This window comes from Ranitomeya imitator, chromosome 9, assembly GCF_032444005.1.
Source record: "Ranitomeya imitator isolate aRanImi1 chromosome 9, aRanImi1.pri, whole genome shotgun sequence".
In the NCBI taxonomy this organism is placed as follows: domain Eukaryota; kingdom Metazoa; phylum Chordata; class Amphibia; order Anura; family Dendrobatidae; genus Ranitomeya; species Ranitomeya imitator.
Window position 1 is genome coordinate 19,650,370 of NC_091290.1, and position 23,112 is coordinate 19,673,481.

The 23,112-nt window shown below is 45.1% G+C and overlaps 2 protein-coding genes across 4 annotated transcripts in view; both read right to left on the reverse strand.

Moving 5' to 3' along the window:
- TTC17 (tetratricopeptide repeat domain 17) overlaps nt 1–7,405 on the reverse strand; it is a 67,151-nt gene extending 59,746 nt beyond the window's left edge. For 2 of the 3 annotated variants that reach the window (XM_069739726.1, XM_069739727.1), the window contains exons 1-3: nt 7,089–7,282; nt 989–1,078; nt 742–911 (exon numbers count right to left, since the gene is read on the reverse strand). In XM_069739726.1, coding sequence (XP_069595827.1) covers nt 742–911; nt 989–1,078; nt 7,089–7,268 — 440 coding nt within the window. In that variant the 5' untranslated portion in view covers nt 7,269–7,282. Of the gene's footprint in view, nt 1–741; nt 912–988; nt 1,079–7,088 lie in introns of all 3 variants that reach the window. The other variant, XM_069739725.1, reaches the window with a different exon arrangement.
- Nucleotides 7,406–12,295: 4,890 nt separating this feature from the next.
- On the reverse strand, nt 12,296–21,540 carry API5 (apoptosis inhibitor 5). The gene is made up of 14 exons (XM_069739955.1): nt 21,245–21,540; nt 18,367–18,528; nt 18,011–18,104; nt 17,741–17,806; nt 16,576–16,727; nt 16,131–16,340; nt 15,940–16,044; nt 15,745–15,834; nt 14,984–15,165; nt 14,615–14,708; nt 14,406–14,462; nt 14,123–14,199; nt 13,512–13,648; nt 12,296–13,188 (listed from the first exon to the last, which is right to left on the reverse strand). The coding sequence occupies exons 1-14, from the start codon at nt 21,311–21,313 to the stop codon at nt 13,109–13,111; spliced, it is 1,575 nt and encodes a 524-aa protein (XP_069596056.1). The 5' UTR covers nt 21,314–21,540; the 3' UTR covers nt 12,296–13,108.
- Between the last annotated feature and the right edge of the window lie 1,572 nt (nt 21,541–23,112).

The following is a 23,112-nucleotide window of genomic DNA, read 5'->3' on the forward strand; positions in this document are numbered from 1 at the left end:
GCTGTCTTATATACTACTACGCGCGCTGCGCAATATACTACGCGCACTGGGCAATATACTACGCGGGCTGTGCAATATACTACGTGGACATGCATATTCTAGAATACCCGATGCGTTAGAATCGGGCCACCATCTAGTTGTCAATAAGCTGCCAATGAGTGGTGTGGGCAGGGGTTACAAAGATTAGCCTGAGCGGCCTGTACGTGACACCTCGTCCTGCAGTGATAATCTCCTGCTAATAAAACAGTGATTGTATTGAAACTAGAACACAATTAGCGACACATCACTGAAATCAGACTCCTTTTATCTATATTATGCTGCTCTCAGATTACAGATTTTTTTTTTTGAAATATATAAATACGTAAATGGCGCCAAAGTGGTGAGAAGAAATAAAAATAAAAAACATACCTCCCCACCGACATAGCTCAGCAATGTGCATCGCATTGGTTTGCTGGTATCAATATTTGGCGGTGAAGTCACGTGAGCGCTCCGCGGTAGAACAAATTGTGTTCTTTCGAATCAGATGAAATGTGAAAGCTGCAGACGATCAATGGACACTGAAAGGCAGCAGCGCTCACATGCCACCCATGCGGAATGTTGATCCTAGCAGATTGATGGAAGACACAGCGCTACACTTTAGCGAGAGTCTGGTCAGGGAGGTACGTTTATGTTTTTTGGCTGAAAGATGTGAGGGTCGAGGTCACATTACTGGCAGACTCTACAACCCTTTAGTTTCAGCACCTGATACTCCTGTCCTCCAGCGACATGTATGTCCCGTCGTATAGGTCCATGTCACCCAGAGGCACTTTGGCCAGGACACAATCTGGATCATCTTTGTAGTGTCTCTGTTCCAGCCCTGTGTCCCGATCTTCGTTCTCTTCAATGTGAATTTTCTGTGCAACCAGATGTTTCTGCCGAGAGATGATGAAAGGTAAAAAATAAAGGATAAGGATGGTGAGACATCAGGAAAGAAAGGGGAAAAAGTCACCTCTAGTTCCTTCAGGTATCCAACAGTGGTCTCTTGTCTCATGAGAATCACTAAATCGTGAGGGTGCTTCAAGTTCATGGGTGAATCCACCTGCAGGAACAGACCGATGTGAACACCAGACAGAAGGTAAAGAACAAATCTGCACAGTGAGCGCAGCGACAGCCCCATGTAGGAGAGAAAGACGGGAAGATCCCATAAAAGCCACCAGGACCATTCACTGCACCAGAAACACCAGGATCTCCATTCTCACACATAGGGAGCAGTATTATAGTAGTTATATTGTTGTATATAGGAGCAGTATTATAGTAGTTATATTCTTGTATATAGGGGCAGTATTATAGTAGTTATATTCTTGTATATAGGGGCAGTATTATAGTAGTTATATTCTTGTACATAGGAGCAGTATTATAGTAGTTATATTGTTGTATATAGGAGCAGTATTATAGTAGTTATATTCTTGTACATAGGAGCAGTATTATAGTAGTTATATTCTTGTACATAGGGGCAGTATTATAGTAGTTATATTCTTGTACATAGGAGCAGTATTATAGTAGTTATATTCTTGTACATAGGGAGCAGTATTATAGTAGTTATATTCTTGTACATAGGGGCAGTATTATAGTAGTTATATTCTTGTACATAGGGGCAGTATTATAGTAGTTATATTCTTGTACATAGGAGCAGTATTATAGTAGTTATATTCTTGTACATAGGGGCAGTATTATAGTAGTTATATTCTTGTACATATGAGCAGTATTATAGTAGTTATATTCTTGTACATAGGGGCAGTATTATAGTAGTTATATTCTTGTACATTGGAGCAGTATTATAGTAGTTATATTCTTGTACATAGGGGCAGTATGAGGCCATGTTAACACTATGCAGTTTTTACTGCGGAACCGCGGCGATTTTGCCGCTGCGGGTCCGCAGCTGTTTTCCATGCAGGGTACAGTACAATGTTACCATATGGAAAACAAAAACCGCAGTGCACATGATGCGGAAAAACCCGAAAAAAAAAATGCACATGATGCGGAAAAAAAGAAGGACCATGTCACTTCTTTGTGCAGAATCGCGATTCTGCACCCATAGAAATGCATTGATCCGCTTAATTCCCGCATGGGGCTGTGCACACCATGCGGGAAGTAAGCGGATAATGTGCGGGTTATACCCGGGGGAAGGAGAGGAGACTCTCCTCCAGGCCCCGGGAACCATATTTGTGTTAAAAAAAAGAATTAAAATAAAAAATAATGTTATACTCACCTCTGAAGTCTCAGCGCTGCACGCGGCCGTCCGGTCTCAGGTTTGCTATGCGACCAGGACCTTCGGTGACGTCGCGGTCACATGACCGTGACGTCACCGAAGGTCCTGGTCGCACAGCATCTTTGGAACCGGACCGCCGCCTGCAGCGCCGAGGAGATCGGGATGTCAGAGGGTGAGTATATCATCATGATTTTATTATTTTTAACACTACTATTGATGCTGCATATTGCTGCATATGCAGCATCAATAGTAGGGGTAAATCCCGCAGCGGAACCCGCAGGACAAACCGCGATAAATCTGCAGGGATAACCGCAGCGGGTTTGCCCTGCAGATTTATCGAACCCGCAGGATAAAAAGGAACGTGTGAATGTGGCCTTATAGTAGTTATATTCTTGTACATAGGAGCAGTATTATAGTAGTTATATTCTTGTTCATAGGGGCAGTATTATAGTAGTTATATTCTTGTACATAGGGGCAGTATTATAGTAGTTATATTCTTGTACATAGGAGCAGTATTATAGTAGTTATATTCTTGTACATAGGGGCAGTATTATAGTAGTTATATTCTTGTTCATAGGGGCAGTATTATAGTAGTTATATTCTTGTACATAGGGGCAGTATTATAGTAGATATATTCTTGTACATAGGGGGCAGTATTATAGTAGTTATATTCTTGTACATAGGGGCAGTATTATAGTAGTTATATTCTTGTACATAGGGGCAGTATTATAGTAGTTATATTCTTGTACATAGGAGCAGTATTATAGTAGTTATATTCTTGTGCATAGGAGCAGTATTATAGTAGTTATATTCTTGTACATAGGAGCAGTATTATAGTAGTTATATTCACACACGTTGCAGATTATTTGCGGTTTTCTAGCGTTTTTGCGCTATAAAAACGCTATAAAACCGCGAATAATCTGCATACATTAAGCATCCTATCATTTTTAATGAAATCCGCAATTTCTGTGCACATGATGTGCGTTTTTCCGCATGAAAAACGCATTGCGGAAAAATAATGAACCTGCTCATTAATTTTGCGGTTTTTTCGCTGTTTTCCCACTGTCTAATGCATTGGGAAATGTCCGGAAAAAAACGCGTCAAAAACGTGTCAAAAATGCGCAAAAAAACGCATGCGGATTTCATGCGGAAATCTGCCAGAAACGTCCAAATTTTCACAGGAATTTTCTGCATGAATTCCTGAACGTAGGCACATAGCCTTATAGTAGTTATATTCTTGTACATAATGGGCAGCATTAAAGTTGTTAATAAACTGAAAAATAGCAGATGTGAAAGATATAATTTCCTCATATTCAGCTTGAATTGTGTATATATATATATATATATATATATATATATATATATATATATATTTTTATTTTTTTTTTTTTTTAATTAAAGGGCTATTCTCAGGTTGTTTCTTGAGCAGCACACAGCTTTCCAGTCTCTTCACTGGGGTGATGGAGCAGGCAGTTCTAGTAAGTAGCAGAGCTGTAGTATTAATAAAACTAGAAAACTCTGCACAGTTTCTGCCACTATAAGCAGTTTCTTCTGGAGTGTACAGTGCTATCACTATATTTGCATATAGACAGAACAGTGCATTTGAAGATGCACACAGCTTGGTACAGTGAGAGATTAGGAGTACTGGAATGCACTTCCCCAGACGATCAGACTGATATCTAGCCCCGACCTATTCAAGCGCGCTTTAAAAACCCATCTCTTCAAACAAGCCGACCACATCAACTACTCAGTAAACTAACTTTGTCCTGTTTCCTCCTTCCAAACATCTCCATGCACGCGATAACTGCACTTGATACTTGACTATTGCACTTAAACACACGGGCTGATGACCGGATCATGCAGCTTCATATGAAAATCCCTATTTATTAGAATTGCCAGACCTGAAATAACAAGCACTTTTCACTTATTGTGTCCCCCATTTCCTTGTAGATTGTAAGCTTGTGAGCAGGGACCTCACCCCTAATGTCACTGTTTAAATTGTCTTAACTTGTACCGAATTTATTGTTTGTACATGTGCCCCCCCTCCTCCTCCTGTCAGCGTCCTGTGCCCCCCTCCTCCTGTCAGCGTCCAGTGCCCCCCCTCCTCCTGTCAGCGCTCTGTGCCCCCCCCCTCCTCCTGTCAGCGCTCTGTGCCCCCTCCCTCCTCCTGTCAGCGCCCTGTGCCCCCCTCCTCCTCCTGTCAGCGTCCTGTGCCCCCCTCCTCCTCCTGTCAGCGTCCAGTGCCCCCCCTCCTCCTGTCAGCGCTCTGTGCCCCCTCCCTCCTCCTGTCAGCACTCTGTGCCCCCTCTCTCCCGTCAGCGCTCTGTGCCCCCCCCTCCTCCTGTCAGCACTGTGCCCCCTCTCTCCCCCTGTCAACGCCCTGTGCCCCCTGCCTCCCTCTGTGCCCCCCTCCTGTCAGCGCCCTGTGCTCCTCCCTCCAGTCAGTGCCCTGTGCCCCCTCTCTCCCCGTCAGCGCCCTGTGCTCCCTCCCTCCCCGTCAGCGCCCTGTGCCCCCCCCTCCTGTCAGCGCTCTGTGCTCCCTCTCTCCCGTCAGCGCCCTGTGCCCCCTCCCTCCTGTCAGCGCCCTGTGCCCCCTGTGCCCCCCTCCTCCTGTCAGCGCCCTGTGCCCCCTCTCTCTCCCCGTCAGCGCTCTGTGCCCCCTCCCTCCTCCTGTCAGCGCCCTGTGCGCCCTCCCTCCTCCTGTCAGCGCCCTGTGCCCCCTCCCTCCTCCTGTCAGCGCCCTGTGCCCCCTCCCTCCTGTCAGCGCCCTGTGCCCCCTCCCTCCTCCTGTCAGCGCTCTGTGCCCTCTCTCCCGTCAGCGCCCTGTGCCCCCTCCCTCCCGTCAGCGCCCCCCCTCCTCCTGTCAGCACTCTGTGCCCCCTCCCTCCTCCTGTCAGCACTTTGTGCCCCCTCTCTCCCCGTCAACGCCCTGTGCCCCCTGCCTCCCTCTGTGCCCCCCTCCTGTCAGCGCCCTGTGCCCCCTCTCTCCCAGTCAGCGCTCTGTGCCCCCCCTCCTTGTCAGCGCCCTGTGCCCCCCCTCCTCCCGTCAGCGCCCTGTGCCCCCCTCCCTCCTCCCGTCAGCGCCCTGTGCCCCCTCCCTCCTCCCGTCAGCGCCCTGTGCCCCCTCCCTCCTCCCGTCAGCGCCCTGTGCCCCCTCCCTCCTCCCGTCAGCGCCCTGTGCCCCCTCCCTCCTCCCGTCAGCGCCCTGTGCCCCCTCCCTCCTCCCGTCAGCGCCCTGTGCCCCCTCCCTCCTCCCGTCAGCGCCCTGTGCCCCCTCCCTCCTCCCGTCAGCGCCCTGTGCCCCCTCCCTCCTCCCGTCAGCGCCCTGTGCTCCCTCCCTCCTCCCGTCAGCGCCCTGTGCCCCCTCCCTCCTCCCGTCAGCGCCCTGTGCCCCCTCCCTCCTCCCGTCAGCGCCCTGTGCCCCCTCCCTCCTCCCGTCAGCGCCCTGTGCCCCCTCTCTTCCCCTGTCAGCGCCCTGTGCCCCCTCTCTCCCCTGTCAGCGCCCTGTGCCCCCTCTCTCCCCTGTCAGCGCCCTGTGCCCCCCCTCCTCCCCCTGTCAGCGCTCTGTGCCCCCTCTCTCCCCCTGTCAGCGCCCTGTGCCCCCTCCCTCCTCCTGTCAGCACTCTGTGCCCCCTCTCTCCCCCTGTCAGCGCCCTGTGCCCCCTCCCTCCTCCTGTCAGCGCTCTGTGCCCCCTCCCTCCTCCTGTCAGCGCTCTGTGCCCCCTCCCTCCCCTGTCAGCGCCCTGTGTCCCCTCTCCCCCTGTCAGCGCCCTGTGCCCCCTCTCTCCCCTGTCAGCGCCCTGTGCCCCCTCTCTCCCCTGTCAGCGCCCTGTGCCCCCTCTCTCCCCTGTCAGCGCCCTGTGCCCCCTCTCTCCCCTGTCAGCGCCCTGTGCCCCCTCTCTCCCCTGTCAGCGCCCTGTGCCCCCTCTCTCCCGTCAGCGCCCTGTGCCCCCTCTCTCCCCTGTCAGCGCCCTGTGCCTCCTCTCTCCCGTCAGCGCCATGTGCCCCCTCTCTCCCCTGTCAGCGCCCTGTGCCCCCTCTCTCCGCCTGTCTGCGCCCTGTGCCCCCTCTCTCCCCTGTCAGCGCCCTGTGCCCCCTCTCTCCCCTGTCAGCGCCCTGTGCCCCCTCTCTCCCGTCAGCGCCATGTGCCCCCTCTCTCCGCCTGTCTGCGCCCTGTGCCCCCTGCCTCCCTCTGTGCCCCCCTCCTGTCAGCGCTCTGTGCCCCCTCTCTCCCCCTGTCAGCGCCCTGTGCCCCCTCTCTCCTCCTGTCAGCGCCCTGTGCCCCCTGCCTCCCTCTGTGCCCCCTCCCTCCTGTCAGCGCCCTGTGCCCCCTGCCTCCCTCTGTGCCCCCTCTCTCCCCGTCAGCGCCCTGTGCCCCCTGCCTCCCTCTGTGCCCCCCTCCTGTCAGCGCCCTGTGCCCCCTCTCTCCCCCTGTCAGCGCCCTGTGCCCCCTCTCTCCCCCTGTCAGCGCCCTGTGCCCCCTCTCTCCCCCTGTCAGTGCCCTGTGCCCCCTCTCTCCCCGTCAGTGCCCTCTCTTTCCCCCTGTCAGCGCCCTGTGCCCCCTCCCTCCTGTCAGCGCCCTGTGCCCCCCTCCTGTCAGCGCCCTGTGCCCCCTCTCTCCCCCTGTCAGTGCCCTGTGCCCCCTCTTTCCCCCTGTCAGCGCCCTGTGCCCCCTCCCTCCTGTCAGCGCCCTGTGCCCCCTCCCTCCTGTCAGCGCCCTGTGCCCCCTCCCTCCTGTCAGCGCCCTGTGCCCCCTCCCTCCTGTCAGCGCCCTGTGCCCCCCCGCCTCCCTCTGTGCCCCCTGCCTCCCTCTGTGCCCCCCTCCTGTCAGCGCCGTTACCTGCTGCTGGATCTTGCCGTCCTCAGTCACCACCCAGTGTGTTGTGGCCCCCGAGGGCCCCACTGTACAGAGCAGAGAGATAAGTCCTAGCACACAGGCCCAGCCCTGCGGGCTCCTGACTGCCGCCGCCTGCGCTCCGTTGTCGGGGGGGCACTGCGGCCCGCTCCTGCTCTCCGCCATCTTTCCTGCTGAAATCACTTCCGCCGCGCACATCGGAAAAGGAAGCAAAGCAGTCGCCATCTTGCTAGAGGCAAACTCCACAGACGGCGGTAAAATGCGGCGCTGCAGGTCCCAGCGGAGGCGGCTCCGGGCTGCCAGGAGATGGGAGTGATCACCGTCAGCCAATCAGCAGATGCCCAAAGCATCATGTGACCACTGTGTGTGTCACGACTCTTTTCCTAGCTGTTGACTGGATGGGAGCAGTCACATGACACAAATGACCAGTCACACCCACCCTCAGGGTTAGGGCTGGCAATAAGGGCCCATTCACACCGTGCGCTCAAATCATTTTTTGTTTTCACAGCAATTTTTGTGGAATCACAATAAAAAAGGAGGTTTTTTTTTTTTTTATTGTAGCATCTTGCTTTAACCCCCTTCCCACCATGACCAATATTTATATTTTATATGTCTCTTATTTCCTTTTCAATGAGCTAGAAAAAAAAACCCATTCTGTCCCCTGACCACTCAGTAGTCGTCTGCTTGTAACCATCAGCCAATGTTGAGAGGTAAAACCGCAGTGTAAAGCATGGGGGGCGCTAATGGGCACGAGGAGGCGCTAGCTTTCCTGACGCTTGCTATGCCGTTGTAGCCCTGAAGGTGGCGCTAATTCCCAGCAGGATGGGCTGTGGGTTATAGCACTAGCGACACCCGGCCAGTATGATTGTGTGGCGCCAGCGAGCGTCCATGGGCCGCACTTGGTTCACGTTAGGTCTCGCCTTTTCCATACAAACGGCATTACTGCAGCGGGAAAAATAAAAGGTACAAACAAGCATTTATATTTTCTTTAATATGTGAAAATAAAAGATACAACCGGGATCCGTAAAACACAATTTAAAGAGGTCGCCCAAACTAAATAAAAAAAAAAAAAAAGCGTCCTGCAGACAGCCAAGCTCCGGAAATCGACGCTCGTGTTCCAGAACCACATACATCATGCTCTCCCCAAGCTCATCTTCCCTACAAGAGATTTATGCAGGAATCAGTGGTGATTGGCTGCAGCGGTCACATAGGGTATAGATTGGCTTCGACAGTTGCTGCTCATCAGAGTAATCGCCTGCAGCAGCATCAGACATCCATGTACAGAGTGGATGAGGGGCCTCATAGGATCACATATGGGACCGCCACGTTCAGGTCAGCGCATCGCGGGCAGTGTTACACGGATCCCAAAAACATGGATCCCACGTTCCCACATTGTTTATAGGAACGAAGACAGAACCCCCCAAATAAAGTGATTACAGTAACAAACTTTGGGAACTTTCCATGCTGGACAAAATTATATATATAAAAAAGTTTTGCTACTCTTTAAAGGGAAGTATGAACCAGTGGGCAGTTGTCACATACAAGTACTATACACTCCGGTCTGATGAATGTGACAATCACAGAGACAATTTACACCCCCAAAAAAATTCCAGCACATAGATCCAAAAAAAAAAGAACGCTTTCCAGTATTGTTAAAGTGTGAATAAAAAAAAAAAGGAAAGGAAAAGGTGTAATAATAATTAAAAAAAAAGACCTATTGTTTAGATCTGATGTATTATGTATTTAAATATGAAAAATATATATCAGGATTTTTATTTTAAAAAAAATGTAATCGTACCATTTTCACATAGGGTTACTGGGGTCATTTCTGTCATTTCTCAGAGGCAACATTACAATGACAGACGATACCTCAATATACAGCTGATAACAGCAGATAGGGATATCACAGCTCACCTCCTCCCTGTCACTTCACAATGACCTTTGCACACGCTCATTAAAGGCTTCAATACAAATGAGTCAGTCTGATCACTGCTGCTAATGTTCAGGTGGTTTTCCCGAAACAAGAAGTTAGAGCTTAAACAAAAACAAAAAAAAAAAAGACTAAAAAAGTGAGACTAGCCAGATTTCTAAATTTTTTTTTTATTTTTAACTTTTAATAAAAATTCCCTTAAACATGATACATCAACTTATTTGGGATAACAGAAAAAAAAAATTGGAGTCTGGCTCAACAGGACTGGATTTTCCTTTTCAAAAGAAAATATGGTGCATACAAAAGAAAAATGTACAGGGTCGACATGACCCAGTATTGTCCTTGATGCGAGGCCGGTGTCTGAGCCACAGGTAGATGAGCCGGAATCAAGTTTCTATAATCAACTTATTTGACCAGTTATTCAGTATTTTAACTAAGTTGTGTAATGCAATTTTATTCTGTGAGGATAGAAACCCTCCGAAAATCGAAGTGTGGGGCCAACGTGTTACCCTAGTAATCAGCATCCAAATTACTGGGGTGTGACTGTGGCCTTGAACCAGCTAAAACTTAATTATAATGATTTATTGAAGCTTTTTCATTTGAAAAGTGACCAAAACTAACAGTAAGAGCTGCTCGGTTTAAGGCTATGTGCACACGCTGCAGATTTTGCTGCGAACCGCAGCAAATTTGACCGCTGCGGATCCGCAGCCGTTTTCCCAAAGTTTATAGTACCATGTAAACCTATGGGGAAAAAAAAAACGCAGTGCACATGCTGCGGAAAAATCCACGCAGAAACGCTGCGGATTATTTTCCGCAGCATGTTAATTGTTTGTGCGGACTCCGCAGCGGGTTTCAACCAGCACCAATAGGAAAGTGCTGGTGAAAACCCGCAGAAGAATCCGCAGAATAAACCGCAGGAAAATCCGCAGTGAAAACCGCAGTGGTTTTGCACTGCGGATTTTCCAAATCCACAGGAAAATCCGCAGCGTGGGCACATACCCTTACACCGCCTGGATCAAGAAGTCTCTGAGTGTTGCTCACCCTCGCACACAAGTAGTCAATACGGCAGGGAACACGTGATGCGTTGTTACAGTGAATGTCCAGCTTAGAACACTTTTATTGTTCATTAAGTATATCCAACATAAAGTTTAGAATAATTTATCTTAATAGAAAACCTTTGTTTTATGATACAGCTTAGCGCTAAACTGTAAAATGTTGTCTGATACAGTCACCACCAGAGGGCGTATGCTGCATAACAATAAAACCACAGGCAGGAAGCTCCTTGGAACCGAAGCTGTGGGGGGTGGGAGATCTGTGTCAGACAGACCACTGACCAAAACGACGATACCCGATGCAGCGACTCTTTCCCGTTTCTGATGGGGAGAGATACCAATGCATGCACCAGGTAGCATAGCTGCCAATAACCATCAGTCACCTAGCAGCACTAGTCCTGTACTGATTAACAGGAACAAAGTCTGCCCAGCGTACAGCACCATCATATGCAGAAAGGAGATGCGCTGCTCAAGTCTTTCATGAGATTAATCATTGCAAAAAACTTGGCCCTAAACTTGACCTTCTGTGATGGATGATCGTCAGAACACTTGCCAACCACAAATGATACGTCAGGACCTTTGAACTGGTTCAAAATTAGGAAAAAAAACAAAAATGTTTCTTACTTTAAATTTTAATAGTCGTCCCATAACTGGTCGCTCCCAATAGTCGTCCCATAACTGACCGCTCCCAATAGTCGTCCAATATCGGACTGCTCCCAATAGTCGTCCCATAACTGGTCGCTCCCAATAGTCGTCCCATAACTAATCGCTCCCAATAGTCGTCCAATATCGGACCGCTCCCAATAGTCGTCCCATAACTGGTCGCTCCCAATAGTCGTCCCATAACTAATCGCTCCCAATAGTCGTCCAATATCGGACTGCTCCCAATAGTCATCCCATAACTGATCGCTCCCCAATAGTCGTCCCATAACTAATCGCTCCCAATAGTCATCCCATAACTGATCGCTCCCCAATAGTCGTCCCATAACTGACCGCTACCCAATAGTCGTCCCATAACTGATCGCTCCCAATAGTCATCCCATAACTGATCGCTCCCCAATAGTCGTCCCATAACTAATCGCTCCCAATAGTCATCCCATAACTGATCGCTCCCAATAGTCATCCCATAACTGATCGCTCCCCAATAGTCGTCCCATAACTGACCGCTCCCAATAGTCGTCCCATAACTAATCGCTCCCAATAGTCATCCCATAACTGATCGCTCCCAATAGTCGTCCCATAACTGGTCGCTCCCCAATAGTCGTCCCATAACTGACCGCTCCCCAATAGTCGTCCCATAACTAATCGCTCCCAATAGTCGTCCCATAACTAATCGCTCCCAATAGTCGTCCCATAACTAATCGCTCCCAATAGTCATCCCATAACTGATCGCTCCCAATAGTCGTCCCATAACTGGTCGCTCCCCAATAGTCGTCCCATAACTGACCGCTCCCCAATAGTCGTCCCATAACTAATCGCTCCCAATAGTCATCCCATAACTGATCGCTCCCAATAGTCATCCCATAACTGATCGCTCCCCAATAGTCGTCCCATAACTGACCGCTCCCAATAGTCGTCCCATAACTAATCGCTCCCAATAGTCATCCCATAACTGATCGCTCCCAATAGTCGTCCCATAACTGGTCGCTCCCCAATAGTCGTCCCATAACTGACCGCTCCCCAATAGTCGTCCCATAACTAATCGCTCCCAATAGTCGTCCCATAACTAATCGCTCCCAATAGTCGTCCCATAACTAATCGCTCCCAATAGTCATCCCATAACTGATCGCTCCCAATAGTCGTCCCATAACTGATCGCTCCCCAATAGTCGTCCCATAACTGACCGCTCCCAATAACCACCCTACCGTTTTAAGTATCCCTATTGCCTAACTTCCCTAAAGCCAGACCATTGCCCAACTCTTAAGAACTGCATTTCGCAGTTTAATGCGTTATTGCCTACTCAGCGCAGACTATCCTGCCAGAAAGACTTTGCTTGGCAGTGAGAAATCTGATGCCAGAAGTGGTTCCAGAAGGAAACACAAATCTTCCTTTAAGACTTCACATACCTTATAATATTCCTGGCTTTCAGCTAAAAAAAAAAAAAAAAAAAAAAAAAAAGCACCAAAAACTGCATGTGTGATGCCTGCTTCAGACGGGCACGTATAAGCAGTCATAACGGAAGCGCCGGCTCGCAGTAAAGACATTGCATGCAACAGCCTAGGACTGATTTTAATATTGGAATGTTTCATGAGTGTTTATGGCGCCGGGTAACCTGAACATTAGGTTTCTATTTCAAGCCATAATAAGAAAAACAGAAAACAAGAACAACTCTTGTCAAAGCCCAAAATGGTATTTTCCCACTTATAAACACAAAAACAGCACACAGCGGTAACACTTCTGAAAAAAATTTCCAAGGCAAAATTACAAGTAGGAAAGAAATATGTCCAAGCTCTCGTATACACAATCATGGGTACATTATACCCCCCAAAAAATAAAAATAATTAGAAACCGCTTCAGGGGGGAAAAAAATTTATGTCCCGCAGCTTTACCATAAAATAATAAATTAAATAAAAAATTAAATTGGACAGAACCAAACAGTGAGATGGAAGGAGACATCTAGCGGTACCTTATGCACCGATCCTTGTGATGAAGGCATATTTTGGCAATAAACCAAAAAAAATGTATTGAAATTAAACCTTGCTTTAAAAAGGAATTCTGCACCCCCCTTTGAATTATGGATGTCAAAACCAACTGGAAAGTTCAGGAGAATGTCCTCAAGCCATATGGTAAATGCTAGAGTTCTGGTCTTATTCAGCGAGTATTAGCAGTTCTGGACCTTTGATGTGAGGCGTCGGGGTTTGTGGATGAAGGTGCAGCAACGTCTGTATACAAAAAAAACGGTAGGTACATACAAAGGTATAAAGAACGCTTTTCATGATAAAAAGTCTGTTGCCGTTGGCGAGTGATCAGCAGTCCATCCTTACGACAGCGATTACTGCAGGTCGTCTTCTAGCCGATGCTTATCAATAAACTCTGCCTCGGCTGTTATTCCCGCGTCCTCCCCAACCTCTCCCCCGGCCTCCGCGAAATCCTCCTCTTTGTTCTGCAAGATGAAAATATCAAATAATTAGGAATCTAAGTCAGAATATACCAGTGCTTTATACTTCAAGGTGTTGCTTTACAATATTTTTAAAGATTTCTATACAATGCTGGATGCAGTAGAAAGCGCTTCTTGGATGGGCGACAATGTTTTTATGGGCCTTTTTACATAGTGCTAAAGAAGGCACTGTGCACAGGATCCTCAGGGGCGTGTCTTTAGGCTGCTCTGCATTGTTACCCTGTAACTAGCCATTTTCACCTGGTGACGGGTCCTTTAAGTGCCAGAGCTGGCTGTATACACAACACATGTTCACAAATGATACTCACCATAAGAGAAGTTTCCCAGGCTTCCACTGTATTTTCCGCTAGGAGGATTGTAGATCTGTCTCGAATCCCTCTTTGGTCCTGCAATTATTTTCTTCGGAGGGGAACTAGATGAACTGTCTTCACTTGACCTCTTTTGTCTGAAAAGGGTAGAAAAAAAAAAGTGTAAAACCTCACATATCGGACATGTAGGAGTAAACCACAAAGTATGGAATCCAATGTCACCATCACTCAGGTGAGAACTGACAGTGGGAGTGCCAAAAAGATATATACCGTAGATACCCTGTGTATATGGCAGATATTATGCAGCGGGCACTGATTAGATTTATGTCCAACCTTTGGAACACATTATGCAGAAGACAAAGCATCATTGGTGCAGGGTGACTGCCATCATCACCAGCAAGAGACACTAACTAAACAAGGATATTTGGTCTTTTCTAGTTGGTGACTGCATATTAAAAAATGCAAAGAATTGCATTGTTCGCCATCATGTCAGTAGAACTGTGGCGGAGACACAGCAATGTAGTATAACATCAAGGACGAGGTGCAATACTTCTAGCCAAAGATACAAAAAATTAGAATTAAATAATGACAGCAATCTCTGTCATACCCACCCAAGTTCTGTCTTCTGAACTGGCTTCCAAGACAACGTCACCGTGCTCTTATAGGATGGAGGGTTATGGAACAGATCCTAAGGGAATACAATCAATTATAAGGACATGTGACAAAGCTCCGACGGCAGAAAAAAAAAATTAAAACATTTCAATTTGTTTCTAGCAAGGGTCTAATGGCATTTTTTTCTTTGCTGCCATGCGATGAAAATGTAGTAAAATGATGGGTAAGTAGTTCTGATGAACTAAGAACTGCATATGTGACCCAACAGGATCATAGGCTTACCTTGATCAGCACATTAATATTGTTTGTAATTTTTAGGGCTACCACTTTGATCTTGTTCTGCAAAGATAAGAAAATAATACACAAGGTATGAGGACATGGATAGAATCTTCAAAGGAAGGGGGATCAGGATGATTTGTCAGTTTATTAGTAATTATTAACAAGGCAGACAAACAAGTTTTGCAAAAAAAAAAAAAAAACAATTTTTTTACCTCTTCTGTTTTTAGAGAATCTCCAGTTTTTCCCTGCAGAGCCAAGCGGAGCTGCCTGATGTAGACCTGGAGTCCTCTGGCGAAGTACTGTAGCCTGCAGAGCAAACATTTACTTTAGACTTTAGACTTCTCACCCATCCCTTGTAGATTATGAGCCCTCGCGGGCAGGGTCCTCATTCCTCCTGTACCAGTTATGACTTGTATTGTTTAAGATTATTGTACTTGTTTTCATTATGTATACCCCTCCTCACATGTAAAGCGCCATGGAATAAATGGCGCTATAACAATAAATAATAATAATAATAATAATAATGACATCCCCCACTTTAACCCTCTAAATTCAGACCCATATCGCGATTCAATACTGACCGGATTTTGAAGTCTTTCAGTTTCTCTGCATTGACTTTGCCAATCAGAAAGTCGGGCATTTTCCTTCCAAGCTGATGGAAGCTGAAGAGTAAGCATTCGACGTAACTGAACTGAAGTTTCGGCTCTTCATTTGCAGAGTTCTCCCCATTTTCTGCTTCTTCGGGTGGAAGAGGCATGTACTCCTGCATATAAATAATTAAAAAGGTGTAAAGAGCAATGACTGGACAGATTAGAGCTCAAAAGTCCTGTGCTTTTTCAATCAGGATTCTGGTCCTTATACCTCAGAATAGAACTATTTATTTTTCCCTCTGACTCTAAGACAATGTTTTTAATCCTTTATTCTCATATATAGTCATCAGAACGTCGGTAGAGACACAAAATCCCGACTAGTGGTGAAAAAAAAGCAGCACGAATGCTAATTTTTAAACACCATGAATCTTAGATCACAGACATCCTCGGTTCCCAATGACTCATATAAAATGCTGTGGCTTCTATGGACTACATGCAGATTCTCAACTCATTCACTTAACATTATAAGCTCCTTTTTCTTTTGTCTGGTTGTACTTTTTCCTTGATTGTAAAATTGCTGTGGAATATGTTAGTGCAATATACATAATTATTTTTGAGATTGGGCAGCCATTGACAATTATGGTCAGGTAAAGTCCTAAAGTCAACATCCTTTAGAAAAGGGAGCAAAAAAAATTAGAGAAAAAAGGGTATAGAAGATAAACTCCTCTTTATACAAGAGTGTAAGTACATACCAGCAACTTATCAAAAAGCTTGTTCAAGTTCGATTCTAATTTATCCATGTCTCCACAGAAGGAACTCATCTCGGCCAACAGCTTCAATACCTTAAGGAAAAAAAAAAAAAAATCATAATTATAAGGGGCACACATCACTCCTTACACTACAATCTAGACAGAACTGACTACAGCCAATCACCGGAGATACGTTACCTCCAACTGGACATCGATGCCCTCGGCTGGGCTGGTCAGGGTGTTGAGGATGGGGAGAACGTGCTCACAGAAATGGGTCACAAACTTTGTGGAGTGAACGTTTTTCTACAAAAGGAAAGTCAGAATTATTATTTGCAGAGATAATACTCTTCAGGAGGTTAGACAACCTGTCGGCACCACAGCACACTTACTGAAAACAGCGGCACTGCCTGGCGCATGCACTGGAGCAAGCGATCCACGGAGTCGGGGTCTGCAGGATTGAGTGGGGTCTGCTGCAGTCCTGCCTGTTCAGACACTAAATCCACCAGCTGCTGTCTGCCGCTGACCGTCTGGAGGTTTTTCAATGAAGAAAGAATTTTCATAAACAGGACGAATTCTTCTCCCGTGACGTCATACAGAACCTAAGGGACAAGACGTAATTAATAATCGTCATGGCTGTTTAATACCAAGTCAAACAGACAGATGAACTCCCTCTGCGAGGCACAATGTAGTGATGTCTCAGGATAGACATTGTTGGTATATTGCAATGATGTTCCAAAAATGAGCGACTGGCCACTGTCCCCTATCGTGCATGGATGATTCTTCTCTGCAATAAACCTAAATGACACCTTTTATTACCAACCAGTATAAAATTACCTTCTTGGATTCAGAGAATATGAAGTCATCCACTTCTTTAGTCATAACATCGTCTGGAAGTGTTTTCAGCTTAGAGGAAAGGAATTTAATGGCTCGTTCACGAACTATATCTTCTCCTTGAAGGATCTGACTGAACAAACCTCCCAATGTGCCTGCGTAAGACAGAACAAAAACATCTTAATATGTATAATGCTTCAAAACCTAAAAGGATTTGTCCACCTTTGGTGGGAATTTTTTATTATTTTAACTCCAATGCATGAGTGGATGCATACCACAGCTGCTGTAAGATAACAGTCTATTACCAATGCTAAAGGAAGAAAAACAAACAAATCAACAAAAGAACGGCATGAATGGGGCTCTTGTCCAAGTACACCTGAGGCCAGCTTGATTCATGGCATTCTTTTGTTGATTTGTTTTCTGCCTTCAGCATTAGCATTGGTGATAGATTTATCTTACAGCAGCTATAGTATGCTCAGTATTTGACATAGCAGTGATTTTCTTTTAGATGGGCTCCATAATTATCAAATTGCACTTGTCACTTTATATAGTATAATAGGAGCTCCAATAGATTGCATTTCACACTTAATAAAAATGTATAAATATTTTTAATATGTATTGCTCTGTGGTCCATATTTGTTTGTTTCGTTTATATTTAGGGATGAGCTATGATTATATAGCCTTTGTTTTGGAAAATAATTGACAAAATGTTGCCATAGACATCCATCCCAACGTGGATGCTCTGGGCATAATGTGTATGCACAATGATTAATGCATTATATGCTTTGAACAAGAGGCCCAGTCGGCAAAATTCCACTTTTATTTAAAATAATATAAATATAAACACACAAATCTGTGCGTGTTCACCTGATTTAGAAGTAGAGCAACTTTGAAAGCATTCAAAACAGATTGAATTTAATGCCCATTTTTCAATGAACATGTGAAGACAGAACAAACCGTAATGACGCTGCTGCCAGGAACATAGTTTATTTATTAGAAGTGTTTCCCTGACTCTTGAGAGCTCTCTGTTTTTCTATCACACGGACTATTTTGATGATAGATGCTTTTTAAACTAAGTGCATATTTTATTTATACCTCTTACTTTACAATTCTATATGGTGGTTTAAAGAAGAGAAGGAAAAGAAAAAAAAGTCTTATGTGCAATTACCTTTTGCATCCATTTTGAATATGCTCACCAAAGCATTGTTCACCAATGTGAACTCAGCGGAGTCATCTGAAATAAAAAAAAATACAGAATTCTGATCACAAGGTTAAACTTGATTACCCCCCGCTTCTATTCCCTTCCCCTACAAATACAATAAACTACACACTTGGCTGCTTCCATAACGCCATAGGCATTGTATGACGAGGTAACATATAACGTCATCTGTTATATTCACAACTTGCAATGTAACTTCAGTGAAAAATGTTAACATACCAGACTGTAAAAGCTGAGCAAGGATGTCTGCCACACGGGGCAGGTTCTCTCCTGTAGCAAACTGCGACAGTTCTTTAATAGCCTGACGGCGGATCTAAGAGACACAAGGAGAAAAGATGGTGAAGTTACAGTAGTGGTATTATTATTGTGGCAGCAAACATGGGACCTGATCCTCAAGTATTACTGTTCGATGGGGGAATGTCAGCTAAAACCAACACAGTTTCTCAAACAGTTCATAACCTTAAGGCAAGGTGGCGGCAATACTCCTTTAACGCAAAAGGTATTCTAAAGTTGCAGAACTTTCCATTGACTGATATATTAAAAAAAAAAAAAAAAAACAGGAGATGATTCCATACCGACACTTCCTCATCTTCGCATAGGTCCAGCTGAGCGTTGAGCGCCGCATCGGAAAGTTCCGGGAAATATTTAAAAAATTTGGGAATGAACTGAGCCGCCAATCTCTTCTCCTTCGCTCCTCCTTTCACACCATCCAGGATAACCTGATACGAAGCTTTGTGCTGTGAAGAAAAATGGAGAAGAAATACATAATTACTTCACATCAATTTCACAAATCAGAAAGTGAAAAAGCCATAGACTAAGTGGGGAACAAAACCAAACAAGCGTCGGCTGACAGCTGCGTGTGCAGCACCACGGCCGACCATTGTGCTCAGATGTTTCTAGCTCAGTGTGGACGCAGAGCCCAGGAGCAATGGAAACAGCTGCCGCCTGCAACTACAAAGCAATCTGACACATGATGCTATCTGCCAAACCATGGGCATGTAAGAGAGGGTATGTCACAGGAGAAAGGCAGTGTAAAACATAGCAATAAGCATGCTTCTCAGCAACGACCATAGCAAAGAGCTGTGCTGTTTGGCTCCATCCTCCACTTACATCGGGCCACCATTAGAGAGGAAAACAGCTAATTAGTGGGATGCCAGGTATCAGACTCACATTGATATATTGACCTATTCAGTAACATCAGACTAGACTACCCCTTTAAGCTTTTTTTTCCTAATAAAAATGTATTAAAAATTCAGTAAATTCTTTAAGTTTTACTCTACTTTAGATGACACTGTTTTGGTCTACCTTGATTTTCCCCGCTGAACAGGTTTTAATTTTTGATACTACATTTTATTTATTTTTCGTGTGTGACAAAATATGCAATAAACTTGTATCTCCTTAATTACTTTGGACCTGTACTCCACATTCTTAGTCAATATTTGGAGCGTCCTCATTTCTTTGGCTTGGTCTTAGCTCCTGCACTTGGGTGTTGAGCACGTGTGAGAGATAATTATTTAGGTTTTCCGCTTTAGTCTGTATTTATTTAGATGACTATGTTTTAAATCCCCATTATGCCAAGTTTAGGAGATGGTCTAGGTCTTCTTCCCAGCAAGCAGGCACGGGACGTCTGCTCCGACAACCTCAGTTCAGTCCACTACTGGTGCCACGCTCGGGGACATTAAGGTGCCATTTTAAAATGGTAGAAAAGGGGTTTCTGGAGCATTGGAGAATTGTAAAAGTGTCTACTACAGGGCCATAAATGCATTAACTGATTATGCAAGGTCCCTGGACAAAAAGGAGTTACAAGATGCAGCTTTTCAAGGAAGCACAGCTTTAATATACCAGTCTGTGGCCCTATTTATGATCTTAACAGAAAATACCTACCCTTGCCTACTGTATCCTCACCCATCCCTTGTAGATTGTGAGCCCTCGCGGGCAGGGTCCTCTCTCCTCCTGTACCAGTTATGACTTGTATTGTTTAAGATTATTGTACCTGTTTTTATTATGTATACCCCTCCTCACATGTAAAGCGCCATGTAATAAATGGCGCTATAACAATAAATAATAATAATACCTGAGGATCTACAACTGAAGTGAGTGGTAGACTGAATATTTTCTAATAATGTGCGGCTTCAGCTGTAATGTAATATAGGACAGTGTCACACGGGAATAAATATATATAATTCCTGTAATACACTGCACCTGCAGACGGACTAATATATATATATATATATATATATACATACATATACACACACACAAATATACCGTATGTGTATATAAATACACACACATATGTATCTATCTCTATCAGCAGAGGCTTCTAGAGCAAAAGTAAGAACATACGCAAACCAGGAGGAAGAAAACTCTGATACGAGCTGATCTTCTGGAATTTACCTGGCACAGGGGTGATCGACATCTACATTAATGGAGCGTCATGAATGAGAATTGTTGGAAAAAGTTAAATCATAAAAAATTACTACAGGAAGCGTATAAACCAACATCAAAAAAGGAAGCCACGAGTCAGAGCAGGCGTGTGAGGCTCGGAGGGACAAGTATAAAGATTACACAGCGGCTGAGCATATACATCAAGATTATGATCCTACTAATTAAAAGGGCTGTATGATCCTGATGAAATCTCATTTAAAATGCAAAATGGGGGAGGAATAATAGCAAGAGGTATGTAGAGGACGCATGACCCCCCAACCACTGGTATTACATATAAACAGACCACTATGGGAGAGCGCAGAGTTCTGTTCTCTGCAGCATCACAGACAATCAATGGAGATGAAGTGGAACGTGCACAACGCTGTGATCTGCAGAGCAGGGTCCAGACCCCCCCAATATCGGGCACCAGCAATCAGTAAGTTATCATATAACCCATGTAGGAGGGGAAAAAAAAGAGTCTGAAAAAGCAATAAAAGGTCTGGAAACATTGTGAAACATCTCATGCGCTGCGGGAAGGATGGGTGACTATTTGCTTTAACAGTTTCATCACCAGTGAATAAACAATAGTGTCCCCTGTTATAATGGGGTACAATGGGGGAACTATGACTATGACTCCTCTAAAGACACCAACCCAGATAGTGAAACCTTCACAAGATCGATTCCATCACTGTAACCATAATGGGGGGATTTATGGAGGGGCCTAAAATTAGAAAATGTGTTCTTCCCCATAACAGCCAATGACAACGCGGCTTTCATTCTGCACTCTGTTAAATCCAAAATGAAAGCTGCTCTGCGATTGGTCGCCGCGATATAGACAGCATTAGACCGCTTTACGCCGCATAGTGAGGGAACGAGGCCCGGAGGAAAGGCGGGAGAAGGGCCCGGGAAACACAGAGGTGAGGACCGAGAGACCAGGCCTGGAAAAAAGCACAGGCCGCGAAAGACGGGCCTCGGGCGCCACACGCAGAGGTCTACGTCCCTCAGCACCACGTTCCGGTTCTTTACCTGGCTCACGTCGTCCTTGGCGTCGGCCAGGATCCCGTAGTTCCGGTACAGCTCCTCCACGGTCGGCATGTCTGTATCTAGCCCCGGCGATGATGTTCTCAGTGACGGTAATCTCCTCCTCAGTGTGTGCGCAGAGAGCAACTGTACAGAGGGGAAGCGGGAAAAGACCAGATCACAGCGTATGTGCAGCAGAGACCACAGCGCCACCTGGCGGCTCCTGAACTAACTACAGCTCGGAGAGCGCACGCGTCACCAGGAGGGTTCCCCGCAGAGTGGCGCTCACAGGCGACTCGGGCGCACGTCTTTATAGGGGGGCGTGGTCGTAACAGGGGGCGTTGTTTCTTTCTGGGCGTGGTCTTTGTTGGGATGCTATTGTCCCTCACTGAGGGGTTGTGTCCACCTTGGAAACTTTTATTTTTTACCTCTCTGCATCTTCTACTGAAAATAACGTTTGTAAATGGTTTTAATAATACATTTTTCTCTGTTACCTTCTATAGTCTCATGTATTGCACTTTCTATTGTTGGAGTTAATAATAATCTCTGTACAGTATTATCTATACAGTCTATATACTGTACATTATATAGGTGACACTGCTACTGGTGTGTGTATATACGTTATATAGGTGATACTGCTGTATATAATCACTATATAATGTATGTACAGCAGTCTATATACATTATATAGGTGACACTGCTACTGGTGTGTATATATGTTATATAGGTGATACTGCTGTATATAATCACTATATAATGTATGTACAGCAGTCTATATACATTATATAGGTGACACTGCTACTGGTGTGTATATATGTTATATAGGTGATACTGCTGCATATAATCACTATATAATGTATGTACAGCAGTCTATATACATTATATAGGTGACACTGCTACTGGTGTGTATATACGTTATATAGGTGATACTGCTGTATATAATCACTATATAATGTATGTACAGCAGTCTATATACATTATATAGGTGACACTGCTACTGGTGTGTATATATGTTATATAGGTGATACTGCTGTATATAATCACTATATAATGTATGTACAGCAGTCTATATACATTATATAGGTGACACTGCTACTGGTGTGTATATATGTTATATAGGTGATACTGCTGCATATAATCACTATATAATGTATGTACAGCGGTCTATATACATTATATAGGTGACACTGCTACTGGTGTGTATATATGTTATATAGGTGATACTGCTGCATATAATCACTATATAATGTATGTACAGCGGTCTATATACATTATATAGGTGACACTGCTACTGGTGTGTATATACGTTATATAGGTGATACTGCTGCATATAATCACTATATAATGTATGTACAGCAGTCTATATACATTATATAGGTGACACTGCTACTGGTGTGTATATATGTTATATAGGTGATACTGCTGTATATAATCACTACATAACGTATGTACAGCAGTCTATATACATTATATAGGTGACACTGCTACTGGTGTGTATATATGTTATATAGGTGATACTGCTGTATATAATCACTATATAACGTATGTACAGCGGTCTATATACATTATATAGGTGACACTGCTACTGGTGTGTATATATGTTATATAGGTGATACTGCTGTATATAATCACTATATAACGTATGTACAGCGGTCTATATACATTATATAGGTGACACTGCTACTGGTGTGTATATATGTTATATAGGTGATACTGCTGCATATAATCACTATATAATGTATGTACAGCGGTCTATATACATTATATAGGTGACACTGCTACTGGTGTGTATATACGTTATATAGGTGATACTGCTGTATATAATCACTATATAACGTATGTACAGCAGTCTATATACATTATATAGGTGACAC